Consider the following 18937-nt stretch of genomic DNA (forward strand, 5'->3'; position numbering starts at 1 on the left):
TTTGAGTCCCTGTGCTTGATAAAGTATCTGCACTATGACATGACATCCGATGCAAATCTATACTCTCTGTGCTATGCCAAAATGTATGTTCAATATGTTAAGCTAAACTTTCTCTGTACAATGCCAAATCAAATAGTGTCTGTGTTATGTGAAGCTGCACTCCAAATGTGCTTTGCTAAGCTAAAATGAGCTAAGTAAATTAACTGTAATTATAGCATGTTAAATGCTAGAATGTAAACAAGCATCTGTAAGAATTACTGGAAACACATAAACTAGACAATTTAACAAAATGTTTATCTCCATTAGTAATCCAAACGATAATGCTATGCATTGTTTGCGCATAGTTAAAGGTTAATCCCTGACATTTTGTGGGGAAACCGGACCTCACTTTATTAAATTTACAGGGCAAGCTCTCAGCTGGCCGTGCAACATGGACGAAATAAGATTTCCCACTGTGCCTTCTGCTGAGACGGTGGCAGTAACACCTCTTTATTACCATTCTCCTGCAGTCCTCTCAGGATGTGAGCCACTGACGGCGTCGTAAAGCGCCTTTGCACGGGATCGCAAGCTCAAGGTCCCTAAAATAACTGCTGATTTTATGTAGAGGCTGCTGTCAAACCGGACTTCTGCCAAGAGTTTCAATCACAACACCCCAAAAATGCCTCCAGAGACTCTGAGATGGCTCACGTCGCATCTCTTCGTTTGAGGAGATGCACGCGGCACGGTAAATATTTGTAACATTTGCTTCGTTATCTGCCTCTGCATGATAATGTGTATGACAAGAGCAAGGTTAAAAATCCCACTGGAGCCATGCACGCTGAGCCCAAATTATCCCCTTTGCATTTTAATTCTAAACATCACACCGGGCAAACAAACAAGCTGCTTGGTAACAAATACGAACTCACACAGAGGGTCGCCTCTGCGGCTAAAAATGCGGGACAGAGCAGAAGTGTGGCTGTAATTGTACGCCCCTTGCAAGCAAATATGCTGACCCAAATTTCGTCACAGTGGCTTAGCTCTCCAATTCTATTGGATCAATGGCTGTGGCTAAGAAGCGTCTTCCTCCTCTGCGCATCCGAAGCAGGGGTCTAATTAACGCCCGCATCAGCACAGAAGAAAAGGACATGTTATCTGCACTAATTGAGAGCAAACTGCAGTGTTTCTCGCACAACCGTGGGGGCAAAACAAACTATACAAATCAAAGCTGTTTACGTGTGCATACAGGACGTTTCATATGAGTCAGACACACAAACAAATGATCGTCAAGCGGAGCCCGGGGAGGCAGCAAACATGGATACAAATGTCAGGAAAAACTTAGAAAAATACATACATGACAAGGAAGGTTAAAGAGGTTTTGAGGATGTTTTTTCAATAACCCATCAAGTCAAGTAGAAAAGAAAATGACTAAACTACTCAGGCAATAACAGTATATTTACATAGACTACAGAAAATGGCGCACAACTTGTTTTACCTCATTAAATCAGACCAATCTTTTCTAGTTTCATGTCATTTAAGATGCTAAAACTTATTTCTAGTTTTTAAATACATGAAAAATAGGTGAGAGATATTTTTGGAGATTTTTTTTAAATTATATTTTCTGCAAAGTCAGACATTTTTAGAACATGAGTTTACCTTTTAATTGTTCATTAAAGCACAAATTACATTTTGCCTTGCAATATTCTGACAGGTTACTTAACATTTAGGTTAGCTGGAGAATGTATATAAAGTTAGCTGGTGCAGAAAATACAGTATTTAGGTATTTTATTCTGGTATTAAAGGCTGGACAGGAAGTAACTTGACTGCTAAAATGTTTCATTTTTTTTCATTTTGCCATCTGATTTTGTTTTATTCAAAAAATGTATGTATCTGTACTCACTGGGAATTAGGCAGGAAGAGATTCTTGTGACAATAACCTCAAGTTGCATGTTCAAGTTTGTCACTATTAAATAAAATCTGACCGCGGTTGAAGGTAAACACCTCTTCTCTCTAAAAGAATATGGAGGCACAAATCAGATTTACAACACTGCAACCATCAGCGTTTTGAGACAATGTCTTATGGACAAATGCATGCATCTGTCAGACAGATAGTCAGACATCTGACAGTTGAATGTCTTCGTACAATGAGGAGTTGATGGATGACATGGTTATGCTAATTTTTGGTTTTCTCCAAACATGCGACTGCATTATGTTCAAACATCTCTACTTTGGTCTCATTTGTACGGAAACATTTACTGCCACGGCTCGGAAATAAATTCAGGAGCAGCATCTCGCTGTAGCGAGAAAGTTACTCGTTAAAATGAGAAAACCTCGTCATAAGGAGATGAAAAACTCATTAAAATGACAAAATTTATCATTTTAACGAGATAAAATCGCACTCCTCCGACTGATTACAACTTCTTAAAAATGCATGAAAGAGCTCATTCCTTCTCACCGCTTCTTCTAAATGACATTTCAAAATCCGAAGAGGTCTTGCTGTTTTACTGTTGCCACCTTTCTTCGATGAAAGAAAATATATTTTGTTTTTAATAAGAAACAAGTCTTGCTTTTACGAGTTTTGCATCTCGCTTTAACGAGAACATTTTCTCGCCTAAACGAGACACGGCGCTTAAGTTTATTTCCAAACTCTGGCAGTTTAATTCTTACGTGCAAATGAGACCAATAGCTTAAACATAATGCAATGTTTCAAGAAAACCAAAAACAGCACGAAAACACGCCATCCATTAACTCCGTGGTGTACAAAGTTATTTGACAGTTAAACGTCTGACAGATAAATCATGTCTCAAACTGCGTCGTCAACAGGATGACGATCCCAAACAAAAACAGAAAAAGAATGTGTGTGGTAATGGCCCATGCAACACATTTCTTTAAAATGCTGTGGTGCAGAAACAAACCTCTGGAAACCTTAATGAACTGAAGCAAAGTTGGAAAGATGAGTAAATTCTTTCCCACAATGATGTCAGAGATCAAACAGATCACAGAGGAAACTTTTCCCCCCTGAGTTACTCCTGCTACAGTTAATTCTAGTTTTCTAGTTTCTTCAACACATGCAGCAAATCCCTGAGTAAAATTCATTTTAAAATTTTTCTTTGGAGGTTAAGGAACAGGTAAAACTATGTAGTTTGACATATTCCATTGCAACAGACTCGGGTTGCACTGCTGGTCCATCTTGATCCTCATTTACAGCCGAGTGTACTTGACAAACTGAATATTCTCTGCCAGTTGACATCGCATCCATGTGCAAAAAAAATTATAATAATAATAAAAAGGAAGGGGAAACAAACTATATATATATATATATATATAACTGTCACTTTCAGGATGTTCTTACTTAGCGACCCCAATGGTATTAAAGGAAGATCATAAAGGAAGAAGAGTAGCAGTGGCCTTAGTAGTGCTGCTGTTCCAATGCACATAATTCAACTGATTTATTACTCCCTCAGCAGGACATCGAGCTGAGTAGACGCTTTTTAAAGACGCATCAGATGAAATCAGGTGTGTTAAAGCAGAACAACATCAAAACTCTGCAGGGCAGAGCAGCCTGCAGACCTGCAGAGAGAAACTCTGTCCAACTTTGGACATGGACAGTCTTTTGGCAGAGCTGGTGTTTGTTCTTATCTGGACAAGCATTACCTGCTTCAGTAGAGCATGCTGCAGATCTCACACTGATCCACGCTGCAACATCTGTCTTACATTGCAGACTTCAGAAGTCTCTTGGTTAGCCCTTTTGTTTGGATTTGGATTTTTTTAAATTCGATTCATTTCTGCATTACCCGCAAGACGGGAAAATAAGAGCTGTAGCGACGTAAACTTTCCTTATGACACAAAAACTCATTTTAAACCTAAAACTGAAGCTTCTCATCCACTGAGGGAGGTGAGCTGCTGTCATGGTTGCCGGCAACAAGGCTAACCAATGGGTCTAACCCTGTCGCCTTGTTACGGTTAATTTACCTTTAAAAAAAAAATAAAAAAAAAGATTCATTATCACAAAACAAATGCTGCGTCCAGAAGTAAAGCTTTGTTCCCAACAGTTCAAATTTCCAAAACAAGTTCCAGGTATATAGATTTTTTTTTTTTTTTTTTTTTTTTTTATTACTGGAAAATTCTGCCACCACTTCGTTTTTTTTTTTTTTATCAAAAAGTAAATCCTGTTCCCATTCCACTGAACTGTAAAACCTGCAAGTCGTCTGCAGAAACGGGAACCGGTTCCAGTTTTCCAGATGGCTGTGTTTTCTGACTATAACAGCTGTTTGTTTCTGCAGAGCGACACAACTGAATGGTCTGAGCCGTCCACTTTCAGGTAATAATTTACTTCTCGAGTCTCACTGGCGGCACGATCCTTATGAGGAACAGCAGCAGCCCTTCGCCTCGCTTTTACTCCACTTCACTTTTACCCTTCTTCTGTCTGTGTACCGACTGGCATCCATGAACTATTTAACAAACACTCCTCTGACCCGCAGTTCGCTCAACAAAAGCATAGATTGCATTTATTGTTGGTGGATGAGATGGCGAGCCGGAGCGAGGGCTCAGCCACCCTGCTGACCGCCAGCACTTCTCTAAATAAACCTACCGCCCTCCTCCCTCCCTACTTCTCCTCTTCATCCTGACTGGCACACACCCGGAGACTCACAGCCACTCAGTGAAATGGGCATCCACGCAAGCAAACGGGAGCTGCTCCCACACTGTCAGGCGCACATGTGAAAATCCACCAGCCTCCCTCTGGGGGACCATTAAGGGCAAAGTCAAGCCTGGCAATAAACGGTGCAAGGGTTTGCGGGAGGGGCGAGATGGGCAGCGGCAAAGATAGCTGTTCCAGGCTGAGTCACGAACGGGCGTGCAGCGCCACGGGCACCTGTCAGAGCTCTCTGCGGCTGAGCGGTCTGGACAACGCCCGCTGGACGTCCGTCATCCCCTCCGTGCATATGTTTGACAGCACGCTTCAAGTCTGGGATCAGGATCAGATATGTTGAGGAGCTGGTAATGATTAGCATGTGTTGATTGCTCCAATTAAGTTTCTTTCCAGGCACAGAGTCTCAGGAGGAAGGTTAACGAAAGCATTTAGCCTTTTTTTGGCTTTTTTTTTTTTCCTTCTGGCTCATTATATGTGTGATTTTTCTTCCCCCCTTTCCCCCTTTTCGCTTGTGTTAAATTGAACAAAATTATAAGTTCAGCGGTGAATGTAATGTGTTAATTAGGGAAATAACTGTTCGCACAGATGCTAATTTGGGACATGTACTACATTGTACAGCAACAAGCAAAAGCTGCTAAATGTAATGTTACCGTTTTGAAACAGAAAATAAATAACTGAAAGAGGTACAGTAAAATAAAGCAGCCTTAGAGAGCCTTGAGATATCAAGGCAGTATTTGATCTTTTCCTACCTTTGTTTTCCACACTTCGTCATGTTGCAAACACAAACTTCAATGTACTTTACAAGAATTTGACGTGATGAAGCATCGCAAAGCAATGCAACGCAGAGAAAGAAAATCGGATTTACATTTTGCCACAAGTCATGTAGGGGGCACAGCAGCATCACGACAAGCATCTTTTAAACCGTTTATTAAGGATAACATTTCAACAGAGGAGTTAATTCAGGTGTCCTGATCAGGGAAGATTCACAAATTTTGTAGACAAAAAGTTAAAAGCTTCTATATAAACTTTGCAGAGGTCGAGGTTGTTTTCAAGGCATGCATATATCAAAGAGTGACATGTCCACCTTCAGTGTGCAGAAGGTGGACGCAGAATCATACGTGTCTGAAATCAGGTCAAGCACATTGTTCTGTAACACACACATGGGTTCGTGTGTTGAATGGCATCATCTGGAGCTCAAATGACATATGGGTCATAGTAACACACTAGCAGAGAGCGGCAACAGATAAACAACATTCGTAGGTCAGAAGGTGTGACTTTGTAGAGCAGGAATGTCTGTGTCCAGTTCTCCAACACACCTGACTCACATGAAAGGCCCTTTACCAGGATTCTGCAGAGCTGAATGACCGAACGGAGGTGGAATCCGGTGATTTGATCCAGGTGTGTTGGAGAAGCGAAGCATCCAAAACTTGCAGGATTTTGTCTCTGGAGAACTGTGCACCCCTGCTGCGGAGATATTTTGGAATCATGTAGCAGAGATTATTTCACATTTCTGTAGAAGCTACAGCACCTGATACTTTTGGTTATTATATCAGATTCTATAGACTGAGGTCAGATTGCTTTTACTGTGTCTACATTCGTAGCTCTGTCCATAAACAGTGGTTTCTCATGCAGTCCTGACTCATTATGCTCCTACCGCTCTGCTTCACTTCAACTGCATTTTTACCTAAAATTACGTCAACTAAGACGGCCTTTCCCAGTGCACATTAACTCTTTTCTGCAGCCATTTCTTTTATTAGTTTCTACTTCTCTCTTTTTTTATTAGTTTGATCATTTGTCTTGTTTTAGATAAGCATTCCCTCCATCCCTGATTGGAGACACATTGCGTTTCTTCAGTCAAATAAGTACTCATGTACTCATCCATCTTCAAAACTTTCCATCTTTAATGAAAAAACAACAAAATAGTTTTAATCTTGCTTAAATATTAAAAAAAACAACTTTTAAATATATTAAAAGAAAAAATTGAAAACCAATAATGAACGTAAACTACAATTTCATTTCCAACAAAAAACTAGCTGCTCCTTTAAAAATAGCCCATCTCTGCGTTTTTTTGTTTTTTTTTTCTCTGACATTAGTTTTTGTAAAAAAAAGCCCCAAGGCATCAGTTATATTTTCTAATACCCTTAGATTGATCAATTTTAAAAGATCCGGTGCATGGGAGCCGCACAGACGTGCTCCTTCTGTCTGGCTCTGCAGAAAACAGGGGATTTATCTGGATCTAATTTTGGAACTCCAGCCTGGTGCCACAGTCCTGATTCATGCAAGTACATCTATTCAGGACGGGGAGCCTGTTTAAAGCTCTCATACAATGGATGCTAAGATTTATCTTACCCGACAGGAGGACATGTTTATCTATCACAAACATCCTGTTGTGGGTTAAGATGAGGACAAGTTTGTTATCAAAATCAATGTTTATTGATATCAATGTTTTATCTCATTCAAGTTATCTGTTACTGGAGATAAGCTTTATTGTTATTTTGTCGCTAGTGACTCTCAAAATCAAATAGAAGAAGTCAAATTGTACCGTTTTAATCTCTGGTTTGTCTCTCAAGATCAGAGCTGAGACGCGTTTCAGGTCTTCAGCTCCGTTCCTGTAACCGTATTTCAGAGGAATAGAGAAGCTGACTTTTGCACTTTGAGACCTGAACTCTGGAATAATCTCCCTCTGGATCTGATGCAAGCAGCTACTTCCACTCGGGCTTTTAAGAGCTCCACTCAAGTCTCAGTGATCTGCCCTTGTCTTCACCTGAAGCCACTCATTACAGCCCTAATGCCACTTTCTACTCCATCGACTCCGACCCAGATACACTCCGCTGCAAAACACGCTTGTCTTTTGATTTTGCTGGCAGACGCGGGGTATGTAGTGGCAAAATGAAGCTTGTGTATAAAAATATATACACGCACACTTTTATGTCAATGTTCGCGAAAAGGCCAGGACATTTTTGAAAAGTGAAGAACAACGCACTTGGATGTTTCAGAGTTGTATCTATTTAATAGAGTGCCCTGTTGTGAGCTCTTACAATTACATATTTTATACACTGCACTGTAAACATTGTAGAAAATAATTTTAGAAATGACAGCTGCTGCTGTTATGGTTACAGCTTCTAAACAGGATAGTGACAAACCCAACAGTGGTGACTGGGAGCATTGATGAGTAGAACTTGGCGAATAACTGTATGAGATTGAAAGACTGCTGTACTTCTTTTTTTAATCATATGTATTAAGGTTCTCAGAACAAATTTGGCTATTGCACTTCAGACTTCACTGACTCTTTTGACTAAAGCATCAAAATAATAAATAACTTCCTGTAACTGCAATCTGACATAAATATTCAGCTCCCATCTGTCACCTATCCAAGACCCAAAACTACCGCAGACTTTGGTCACAGCCATGTTGAACATGTTGTGCGACATCCGAACAGTAATTTGCCAAACGGACAGAGTTTTCATCTCAAAGGCGGTACGTTTGTCCCACTGTACAGCCCTGTGGTTTTCAAGACTTTTTTTTTTATTGGAAATATATTTGCAACGCTGGAGTAGAAGCACACCAGTCAACATATGTTTGACAATTTTACTTTTTTGTTTTTGTTGTTGTTGGACAGTTTTAATTTACGTCGGTAACATCTGATGGTTAAATGTATTTTTCGCAAAGACTGTATATAGAACAGAGCCACGTGACTAGACACAAACTGGGTCAATTCGGGTCATTGGAAGGCAGTCATCAGATAAGATCTAACTTTTTCCACAAAGTTGAGACATTTTTTTCTATATCCTACTGGAGGCTTCTAAAGAGACATGCTAATTCACATTTAAATCTGGATTTGGTGTGTAATAAAGAACATGAAGCCTGTGCAAGTTAGCATAATCCTAGAAAAATAATTAGCTTTAGCAGCTGTTACACTCTCTCTCTCTCTGATAACTCCTGCTTCGTTTAGCATTTCAAATGAGATTCAAAGTCTGTCTTTTCCTTCCTATCCTCCTGCACTTCCTCCTGATGACTCGAGAGTTGTCATTTAACCAAGGCAGTGATTTGGGTTTTGGCTGTTTTAATCTCATGGGAGCAACAGTATCCAGGACAAACTCAGGCAAAGTGAGAAAGTTACTCCTCCGTGATTGGAAGACCCTCAGGGTTGAGAGGATGCTTCTCCAAAGACGGCCTGTGAGAACTGTGCAGCAGTATTAAAGTTAAAAGCATGACAATGCATGACATGCTGAGCAGGAGCACACAGTTTGACATCTTTGAAAAGATAAATTAAATCAAATGAAATGGCCATATGGTCAGAATGACAGAATCGTCAGTCTCCAGATTAAGGAGAGATTATCCATGGGATGAAATCAGGTCCAATGTGTGTCTACGTTCTTGGATGGCACCATTGACAAATTGAGTAAAGTTAAGAGTCTATTAAATCCAGGAAGTCCTTGACGAGCAGCTTCTCTGGACAGCAGACATAAATATTTAAATCCCCTACCTGTAAAATCCAGTCATATCCCGACACAAAATCTGCTAAAATAAAACCCTCGAAAGTTAGCAAAGAAGCTGTTTTTATGTTTTAGAGGCCAATAAATTGCAGCACAGAGCTGCAAAGTTGGATAGTCGGCAGGCAGGGGGAAGCTGCTTACAGGTGAAATGTGATGTGTTGATCGCCACTATGCTCGAGAATTAAAATGTGCACAAACGCCCAGCAGTAATTCAGAAACTAAAGTGACTCAACAGTAGAAATGTTAAATAGGATCCAGATCATAAGAAAAAAAGATTGTCACCAATCTGGCAATCTGACACGAGGTCCATTGGACTGGACACAAGATTATGCCCATTATTAGCAAACTGCATCAGTAAATCTGCAGACAGATGCAACTCCCAGGAGTGTACGGCAATCATAGGACAGTTTGAAACTGACATGTTGGATGTCGCACATTAGGTTCAACATAAACGTGCACAAAATGGAGAACGGCAAGTCGCGTAAACATATCCCCCAATCTTTTCCTCAATATGCTAAATTTAGACCTAATGTCATTTTGGCACCCCGTCTTATGATGCAACTTGGAAAAAAACAACCTTTAAATGTTTCTGAACACTTACTTTGACCTCAGCTGGGAATGGGGACACGGAAAGATGGGATTTTTGAGGAAAAAACCAGCTGTGAATTCCACTGCACTTATATGCTGCAGCAACATGGGTCTACAGGGAGGAAAAGTACAACTGCTCAACAGATGGACCATAAATGCTGCATTAGATACTTTGTATGGAGTGTTTTTACAATGTGGGTTAAGACGGGGTGTAAAGGTTCATAAAACCTCATCAAAAAAAATTAACCTCATAGAAAATGTTATGAATTTTTTTTATAGTTTCCTTTTTCTGTAATTATTATTATTCATTTGTTTTTATGTTGACAAGAAACAGGAACAAAAGCACACAAAAAAGAACTAAAATAATAATAAAGCTTCAAATATTTTCAGTTTGTTGGGAACCTCGAGATCAACCCCAAGAATTTACACAAGTCAATATGTTGTCAAAAGTATCTCTCCTAATTCATTTAGATTCATCCATTTGGGATAAATTCTGTTTCCACTTGATCAATAGCAGAACATTGCTACTACAACGAAAGATGCTAATCTTATAAAGCATAGTCTATTTGTACCAGGTTATAAAATATCTATTCATGTTTTAAACATAGCTAAAGTTCAGTCAGATTGCATAGAAGCCCAGTAAAACGTACATTTTCAAGTTTTGCCACTAACATTTCACTGAGTTTGGGTCTGAATTTTGACCCATTTTATAGAAGATGCTTCCTAACGGTAAATCTCCAAGCCGGCCTCAAGTCTTTTGCAGCTTCTAACAGGACTGCTAAAGCTCTATCCATCCTCACTTCCACTTTGACAAGTCTCCCTGTAACTGCTGATGAAAACTATCCCCACAGCATGACACCGTCACCACCATGCTATCTAGCAGACCTCCATGTTTCAAAGAACAGCTGAATTTATACCGAGAAATTACACATAAGAGATTAACTAGAGAAGGCAGACGCTGGATTTCATTCAAGTGAGGAAATTTTGTAAAATTATTTGAACTTTATCTCAATTATTAGGTAAACATCATAACGTTCTGATAAAATACACCGAGGTTTCCCTTCATGGAAGAAGGTAGGAACATTTTTACAAGATAAATTATTTCTCTTAATAAATACTGAATGAAATGAATGCATGTTTTCCATGTATTGTTTTGTCAGCTGCAGTGACAGCAAAAACATTTAAGATAAACTATAGTTGGGAGTTAATCCTAAATATTTAATTTCTGACCTAAAAAGGCACCAAAAAAATTGCCATTCAAGGAAGGCTTTCTGAGATCTCTGCATGCAACATTTTGACCTTCTTTTCTGTTTTTCACAGTTTTTGTGCGTGTGGGTGTGTGTGTGTGTGTGTGTGTGTGTGTGTGTGTGTGCGTGCGTGCGTGTGTGTGGAGTACAGACACACAGAAGTATGTTTTTGTACAACAAATCTGTCTTCGCTTCAGTTTAAGCCCAATGAGGACATGAATTTTCCCTCAGCTCTGAACAAACAGTCATGAACTCTGCAGAACCCTCGCAGCTTCGTCGGACCATGCAGACCCACGAGCGTCTTAGGAGAATTTATGACTTTAACTGTGTGATGATTTCAAGACTTTCCCCTCAAAAACACCGTTTTGTGTTTACATCTAAATATTACAGAAAGGTTTTTGCAGAAAAGCTCCTTGGTGAATAAAGGAAACCTTGATTCTCGGTAGCAACGGAAATTAAATTAGATACACCCTGTTTAGGCGGCTTGCCTGCATTCCTTAGTGACTATTTTGGTTCCTGCGCATTTCTCTTTTATTTTGGGCAGCACCTTTTACAACTTCCAAAACCTGTCAAGTGTCTCGGTGACGATAACTCAAAATGTCTTAGCTGCAAAACATCTGCACGTTAAGATTTCAGAATAAAAGCTTGTGAGTGTAATTAATGGCGTTGTGGAGCAATAGCTTAAATTACACAGTTTGTAAAGGACGTCAAACTGTCAGAGGAAGACTATTTCTACCTCACATTCATCTGTCATCATAACCCCGTAGTGAAATATATCAGACTGTTACTCAAGCCCAACAAGGAGTTTATATAAAGCTCTGTTAGCTTTGAATATCCCAAAACAGACACCTCCTCTTGACGACAACGGACCATTTTTGTTGAACTTTCAGTATCTTGTTTCCATAAACAAGATCAGCAAAAAAAAAAAAAAAAATCTGATGACCAAAAAACAGTCGTGAAAGCACCAGGGTGTAAATATCTCTAGGCAAGACAACGCTTTTTAAAAAAATTTTATTTGCAACAAGTTTACGAGTCATTGAATCAAAATAAGGGCAAAATAATTTAAAAGTTTGACAGCATGTGAAAATGAACCACATGTAATTAATTATTTGATTATGTTCTGAAAGATACATTTATAGAAAATATTTGAGATGTTTCTTTCCAAAATGCTGCCACCAAAGAACGCCTCCAGAAAACATTACAAGCTACTAACAACTACTTTCATTAGACAGAGAGTAACTGCATGGCTTCTGGCTGTTTTCATTGAAAACAACTTCCTGGGTGTTAAATACCATCAGCAACTCCAGTGGCGGATATTATGACCCCGTTCTGGAGTCGGATTTGTTTGGCTTAGCCAACCAACAACAAATGACTCCAAATAGAAATGCTTTAAGTAACCTCTGGAAAAGATCTAGTTTTTCCAAAATAACTTTTGAATTATATTTGCAGAATTATGTGACGTTTCATCTTGAGTTCAGACACAAGGCGTTATTGCTGATCTTAGGCGATGACTGACAGCTGCTATGATGAAGCCGTCGTGTTTCACATGGTTCAATTTTTTAAACATGCAAGTGTCTTCGGGAATTTTCCCAAGGAGCTTTCGAGATTCAAGGTTTAATGGCCTTTGTTTTCTGGTCACCTCAGAGACGTTAAATGGCCTCAGATTTTCTGGAAAAATCTTCAAATATTCTCCTTTGGTTGGGATTCCTTCCGTCTCAACAATATTCCCAGTTCTAGACACTTTAGACCTACAGTCGTCTTTTACTGTGGATACCGCAAGGTCTTAAGAGACACTTCTCACTAGGTTTCTTCCTAGGATCTTTGAAATCTTCTGCATCCTGCGGGCTTGTGTTGAGAGACTCTCCATTTTACCTTGATTTTACAAGGCTTGAGCAGCACAATGTAAAAGCACATCACTGTGCAAAAGTGCGGCGTCTGATTCTGCCGTTCTTCACTGGAAGCTACACAGAGTGTATTCATTTTACTGACTACGTCCTCCTTTCTTGTCCACTAAAAACACGCTGGTTAAGTTAAAATGTTACTTTAAGTCCAAGTCCGCCAGGTGTTTGAATCATTTTTGGCTAAACTGCTCAACATGACTAAATATGAAAGAGAAGATTGCAGCTTCTTATCTTTCCATTGCTACATTTCCCCTCATCAGCCGCATGTTGCAACAGGAGAGATATAATTTCCTGACACTGAGATCTGCCAATCAATGTGAATTCATCAGCTGTGATGCATCAAACTGAAACATAATCTAATTTTTATAATTACTCCGCACCAAAAAAAAAGCCCCCCTATCAATCAAGTTTAAGATTCGCAGTGTTTACCACATAATCCCAGCATTAAACCACTTTCATCTTATTAAACAGAACATACAACTGCGACTGATGAGGATGTGGTTAGCATTTAAATTAAAATCTTCTGCATGACTCCGCCACAGAAAACCCTGACTCATCTGCTCCTTTTCTTTCTCTTTTTTTTTTTTAAATGTACGCTCTTGAGTGTTTTCTGAGTAACATCAATCTCAGAGAAAGTTTTGTGGCCTTTTGTTAAGTGTTCGTGATGTTTAAAAAGAATCCCACTGTCAGCTCAAGGGAACGGAACGGGAGACCTTGGGCAAAAATAATGTATTCACACGTCACCGAATGAAGAGAAAGGTTGCCAGGATGGCGCTTCAGCAGCACTTTGGGAAGAAACAAAAAGAAAAAAAAAGATGTTTTATCAAATGTTCTTCATTTACCTGCTGTTACAACTTACTACATAACTGATGTTTGAAGTAACCACTACAGTTGCTGCAGGTATCATTTGTTAATTCTCTACAATTTATCGAGTTTAAGTATTTAAACCACCGACGGCTTTCAAGCAAAGAAACGCTCTCAGCTATTGACCTTTACTTCTAAAGCCAGCCACCGGGCAATCTTTCTGGGCTGTTAGGCCAAATGCGAGTGGAGATTACTTTAACCCTGAATGTGCAACAAACCCCACAGAGTCAAATTACTGATGATCTGCGATCGACTTCCAGCCCGGCTCACTTTCTCTCTGGAGAGGCTCCTCAAGGTTCAGGAGTTCAGACTTTCAAAATACAAAGAAATGTTTGCTTTCATCTTGTTTAGTTAATTTTTTGTTTACTTTAAGACAGAGAGCTGCGGTGGCCTAAATACAGGCCGACTGCTAAGCAAACCCTTTGTTAATACGTTTATTACTGCTACTGTAGCCCTGAGATTTTATAGTTAAAAACTATAAAAGCAGGACAAGTGCGAGGCAAATTCAGCATTTTGACAATGAATCGTGACCGTGACAGACGACGTGATTTTATTGTCGGTTTACGCAAGCACATTTCTAGGTCCTGAACAAAGTGTTTTGTTTCCTCTTGCTCAGAAAGGAGCAGGTTCTGATATAAATCCATTTTGGGGGGATAAAAATGTAGCCAGCAAGCCCACAGGGGTTAGATTTAACACAAATTGTAAATTTGCATTGTTGGAAAATGAATAAAATTGACATTTTAATTTATTTGCACATGATGAAAAGCAGTAAACCACCCCTGTTTGAAGGAAGTTTCCCCCCACCCCCGTGCAAATAATCCTGAAAATATGAATTAAAATTTTGATAAAACAAAAAGGTTTTCTTGTTTTCTGACTTCTTTCTGATTTTTTTTTTTTAATTATTAAAGTGTGTTCTTTTTTTTCCTGTGTAATTCTGATTTGTCATTTTATATTTGTTCAGCAGCTGAAAAATTTATTTTATTCATATTATGCATATTATTATTTTTTCTTATGACTTTACTATGACTCAAAGAGTTTTCTTAAACAACAAAGGAAAGAACAAGACCACATTTAGTAATTTCGTGAAGATTATATCACATTTTTAAAAGCTCATTACTTGTAATACAACCTATTTGCCGTTTTATGTGTCTGGATGAACACATTAACGAAGTGCAGCATTCGATCTTTGTAAATGGTTATAGTGAGTTTGGCCATGAAAGGTTTTAAACAGGGATTAGACTGATGTTACAACAGAGACTTATGCAACTTTAAAAAAAAAAAAAAGTTTATATAAACATACCCAGACTTCAAACACTCAAAACTTTCAACATAAAAATGTGGAGAGCGCACTCGTAAAACAAAGTTTTTAAGGACACACAAAACAATTTTCTTGCACGTCGTTGCACTTTTCCTATCATGTTACGGAAATATTTTATAACTGTTAGTCGTTTCCAAACTCTGCAGCTTTTTTCAACTTCAGAGCAGCGCAGATGCCATAAAGTCATTGTTTATCCACCTGAGATTCAACTTCTCTGTTTTTCCTTCACCCTTTGCACCCTCACAGCTTAGTTTTACACCACAGCTGGCCGTGGTTTTCAAAGAAAAAAAGATAGAAAAAGTCACTTTTGTTTAGTGTCACAAAGAAAAGAGAGGAGTGTGAATGTCCTTCAGAAAGTGGTGGAGACTAAACTAAGCTAAAAGACACCCACACCGCCTGTACGTTCCCACTAAACGGCGGGCCAGCTAAACATTTAGGCTGCACTTATTTGTCACCTCAAAGAAGAAACAGATGACTAAATCAGGCGAGACATGCGAGCATTATCGATGTCCACAAGTCTGATGTTATCCTTGGGTACAATTTCCAGACTCCAATGGGAAACCACTTTCCTCTGTTCAAACAATTATATGCAAGTGCAAACAGAATAGGAAAGTGTCTCAGAAATGAAAGTTTTTTGGGGTTTTTTAATCACATTTTAATTTTTTTTTTTTTTTTTAAAGGACCAAATTCAGGGCAGAACTGTGGTGAATACTTTAGTAGACTAGAACAAATGCAGAGTTTTTGAAACATGGGACACAAATGAACTGGGTGACAGACAAAAAAAAAAAAAAGTAGAGAAGGACTCCAGGAATAAACAATGAATATCCACGAGCTTAAATACTGAAGAGTGTGAGCACTGACAAGAGGCAGGTGGCTGATTAGAAACAGGGTGCAGCTGGGAGAGAAGGCAAACAGGCAGACTGATGCAATATGAATGATAAATTGAGACAGAAAGGCTGAACTAGGACTGGAAGAAGAAGTAACGAATGAAAAGAATATTAGCAACCAAAGAGAAAAGAACAAAACAATGTAGACATTAAATAAATGAAAGTCCATGTAAGACAAGACCTTTGGAGCAATACTGAATATGTCAAAATCTGTTGAGCAATAATAAAAATCATGAACTGAATTATTAAAACCTTTCGAACGCCACTCAATAAAACACAGACATATTATTTGGAATATGATGATGTATCACACTCTGGATACTTTTTCCAGAGTGTGAGGTAGTTTCAGTTTTACAGAAGCAGGTAAATCCCATTCAGGACCACAATTTGTCACGATGACACACACAGAGATGTGAAGTGGGAAAAAAAAAAACAAATCAGCTTGTGACAGCTGATAAATGTATGACTGAATTATTAATTTTGAGAAGAGATTTTTCCCTCAGACAGCATCAAATTAAATTTGCAAAGCTGATACAGCTTGGTAGCTTCAGTTAGAACGACTTCAGTCTAAACATTTTCACGAGCAAGTTCAAAAAAAGTTCAGCCCCAGAAGCTCTAAAAATAAATGTAAATTAAACTATTCGGCACTAGAATTTTAAATTGGTTGGTGTAGATTTTACTGAAAACAATAAAAAAAAAGTGATAAATTATTCAACATTTAACTGCATGTTCTGCAGCAAACCTCAAATCTCTTGCCGTATAAAAACACAATAATGAAATAAACTGCCCATGGTTTATGTGCAACAAACGTAATGTCATTTCTTCAGAAGAACTTTGGCTATAAATAGAAGAGGAATAATTAGATTTTTAATTCCTAACTTGATTTTCTTTCTATTGACACAATAACAAACGCAAACGACTGAAGAGACCTCAGAGACCTCGGAGACTTATCAGGCTTAAGTGCTTCAGACGTCAGTAATTCAGCCTCGATTTTAAGATACGGCCTTTTCCTCTTTTCACCGTTTAGGGCTGACAGAGACACTTTGTCACAGTTGGGTTTTTCTTCTGTACTTTTCCGGTCATATTGATTTGATCTTCTATGAGCATTTCCAGCTTTAATAACTTTTGCAGCCATGATCTTTTTTCCTTGATCTTTTTAAAATTTCATGCGTCTTCTCACTAATTTATATGCTCATGGTAATTTCTGCAAACAAAAACAGGATTTGCCCACAGGGTAAAAGTGGAGAGAAGAAACTGGGTGTGAGAGAGACGCTGATTTATAGTGCTGTGAAATTTGCAAATTTCTTGTGTTTTTACTGTCTTCTCACACTTAAGTTGTTTCAGACCCATAAGCACATTTTAATATCAGAGAAAGATCAGTGAAGTGAAAACAAAATGCAGTTCTTAAATGACGATTTCATTCATTGACGGAAAAATTTGGATATTTTATATATTATTCTGTATAAGAATATATAGTATTCATTTGACCTTAAGCTAAAGCACTCTTGAATTACACAGAAGTCCACTTCTGACCAATGGTTTTCAAGTGGCATAGTCAAAGTCTGGACTTTTAAATTTATACTAAATGCTGTAGGGTGATTTTAAACAGGCAGTTTATCCATCCATCCATTTTCTATACACCCTTATCCCTCAGTGGGGTCGGGAGGGTTGCTGGCGCCCATCTCCAGCTATCGTTCCGGGCGAGAGGCGGGGTACACCCTGGACAGGTCGCCAGTCTGTCACGGGGCAACACAGAGACAAACAACCATGCATACACACACTCACACCTAGGGGCAATTTGGAGAGGCCAATTAACCTGATAGTCATGTTTTTGGACTGTGGGAAGAAACCGGAGTACCCAGAGAAAACCCACACATGCACAGGGAGAACATGCGAACTTCATGCAGAAAGACCGGGGCCAGAAATCAAACCCAGAACCTTCTTGCTGCAAGGCAACAGCTCTACCAACTGCGCCACTGCGCAACCCAGGCAGTTTATGTAAAGAAAAAAACAAAACAAAAAAAAAACTCCAATATGACTAAATAAAAACCAGTTTTCACAATACTTTGATGACATTATTTACCAACATAATCAACATAATCCATTATGAGGTTATTGGGCCTTTGACTTTTACGTAGGTGTTGGTTTGAATAGCTTACTTCCCTTAGTGAATAAAATGATGGTTTCAAAACTGTATTTCGGATTTACTTGGATATTTGTCTGACATTAAATTTAGTTTGATCATCTGAAAGATTGAAGCGAAACAAAATGAAATATTTGTAAGGGGGTACAAACTATTTTTCCACAGCACTGTAAATCTTGGATTTAATCTGCTGTGCCTCATTTTTTTACCGGGAGGATGCAACAGCCAGGACTTACTGGTGGTGTTGTATCTGACACCATAAAACATCTTGGGGCAGGGCCGGGACACCATCTGGCCAGCGCTGCTCCTGGGCCAGCAGGTGCCAATGCCATCGATGGAGGTTTCGCAGTAGATTCCTGAGCCTGAATGATGAGGGGGAAAAACAAAAAATAAAAAAAATAAAAAACGTCAGCAGCAGTTGTGCATACATTTTTGCCTACAAATAGACATCACGAAACTGACAATGCAGCAGTCGTGTTGGAAATAAGCCGTGGCGCTGAATATCCTGCTCGTGTGTGCACAGGTTTTAATGATTACTCCTGTGCTTTGTTTCGCTGAGCCGAGAACATCGTCTCCGGTGCCCGATCTATTTCCAGCACAGCTCCCCCGTCTTTGATGTTAGTTTTAATAATCTTGGTTTGTGCCTAACTCGGCTCCCCTGTGTGGTATTCCACAGTGACTCTGCTTTGTAGTGACTTCGTGGGGAATCGGTTTAGCACGTCTGAGGGGCGTAACGTGTCCGACTCACCGCTCCACTGGCCCGTGGTGTTGCTCAGGGTTTGGTTCCAGGAGGCGACCAGGGACTGCACTGCAATCCAAAGGGAAACAAGCTTCATCAGCAAACGCAGTCTTCATTTGCACTTTTT

General features: G+C 39.2%; 1 protein-coding gene across 2 annotated transcripts in view; it reads right to left on the reverse strand.

The window, feature by feature from the left end:
- LOC106917294 (corticotropin-releasing hormone receptor 1-like) overlaps positions 1-18937 on the reverse strand; it is an 85115-nt gene that overhangs the window by 48628 nt on the left and 17550 nt on the right. For both annotated transcript variants that reach the window (XM_088016400.1, XM_088016399.1), the window contains 2 exons: positions 18820-18879; positions 18308-18433 (listed from right to left, as the gene is read on the reverse strand). In XM_088016400.1, the coding sequence (XP_087872526.1) occupies positions 18308-18433; positions 18820-18879 (186 nt within the window). The remainder of the gene's footprint in view (positions 1-18307; positions 18434-18819; positions 18880-18937) is intronic.

Source organism: Poecilia mexicana, unplaced genomic scaffold (assembly GCF_051168715.1).
Source record: "Poecilia mexicana isolate PSO_F unplaced genomic scaffold, ASM5116871v1 scaffold_19, whole genome shotgun sequence".
Classification (NCBI taxonomy): domain Eukaryota; kingdom Metazoa; phylum Chordata; class Actinopteri; order Cyprinodontiformes; family Poeciliidae; genus Poecilia; species Poecilia mexicana.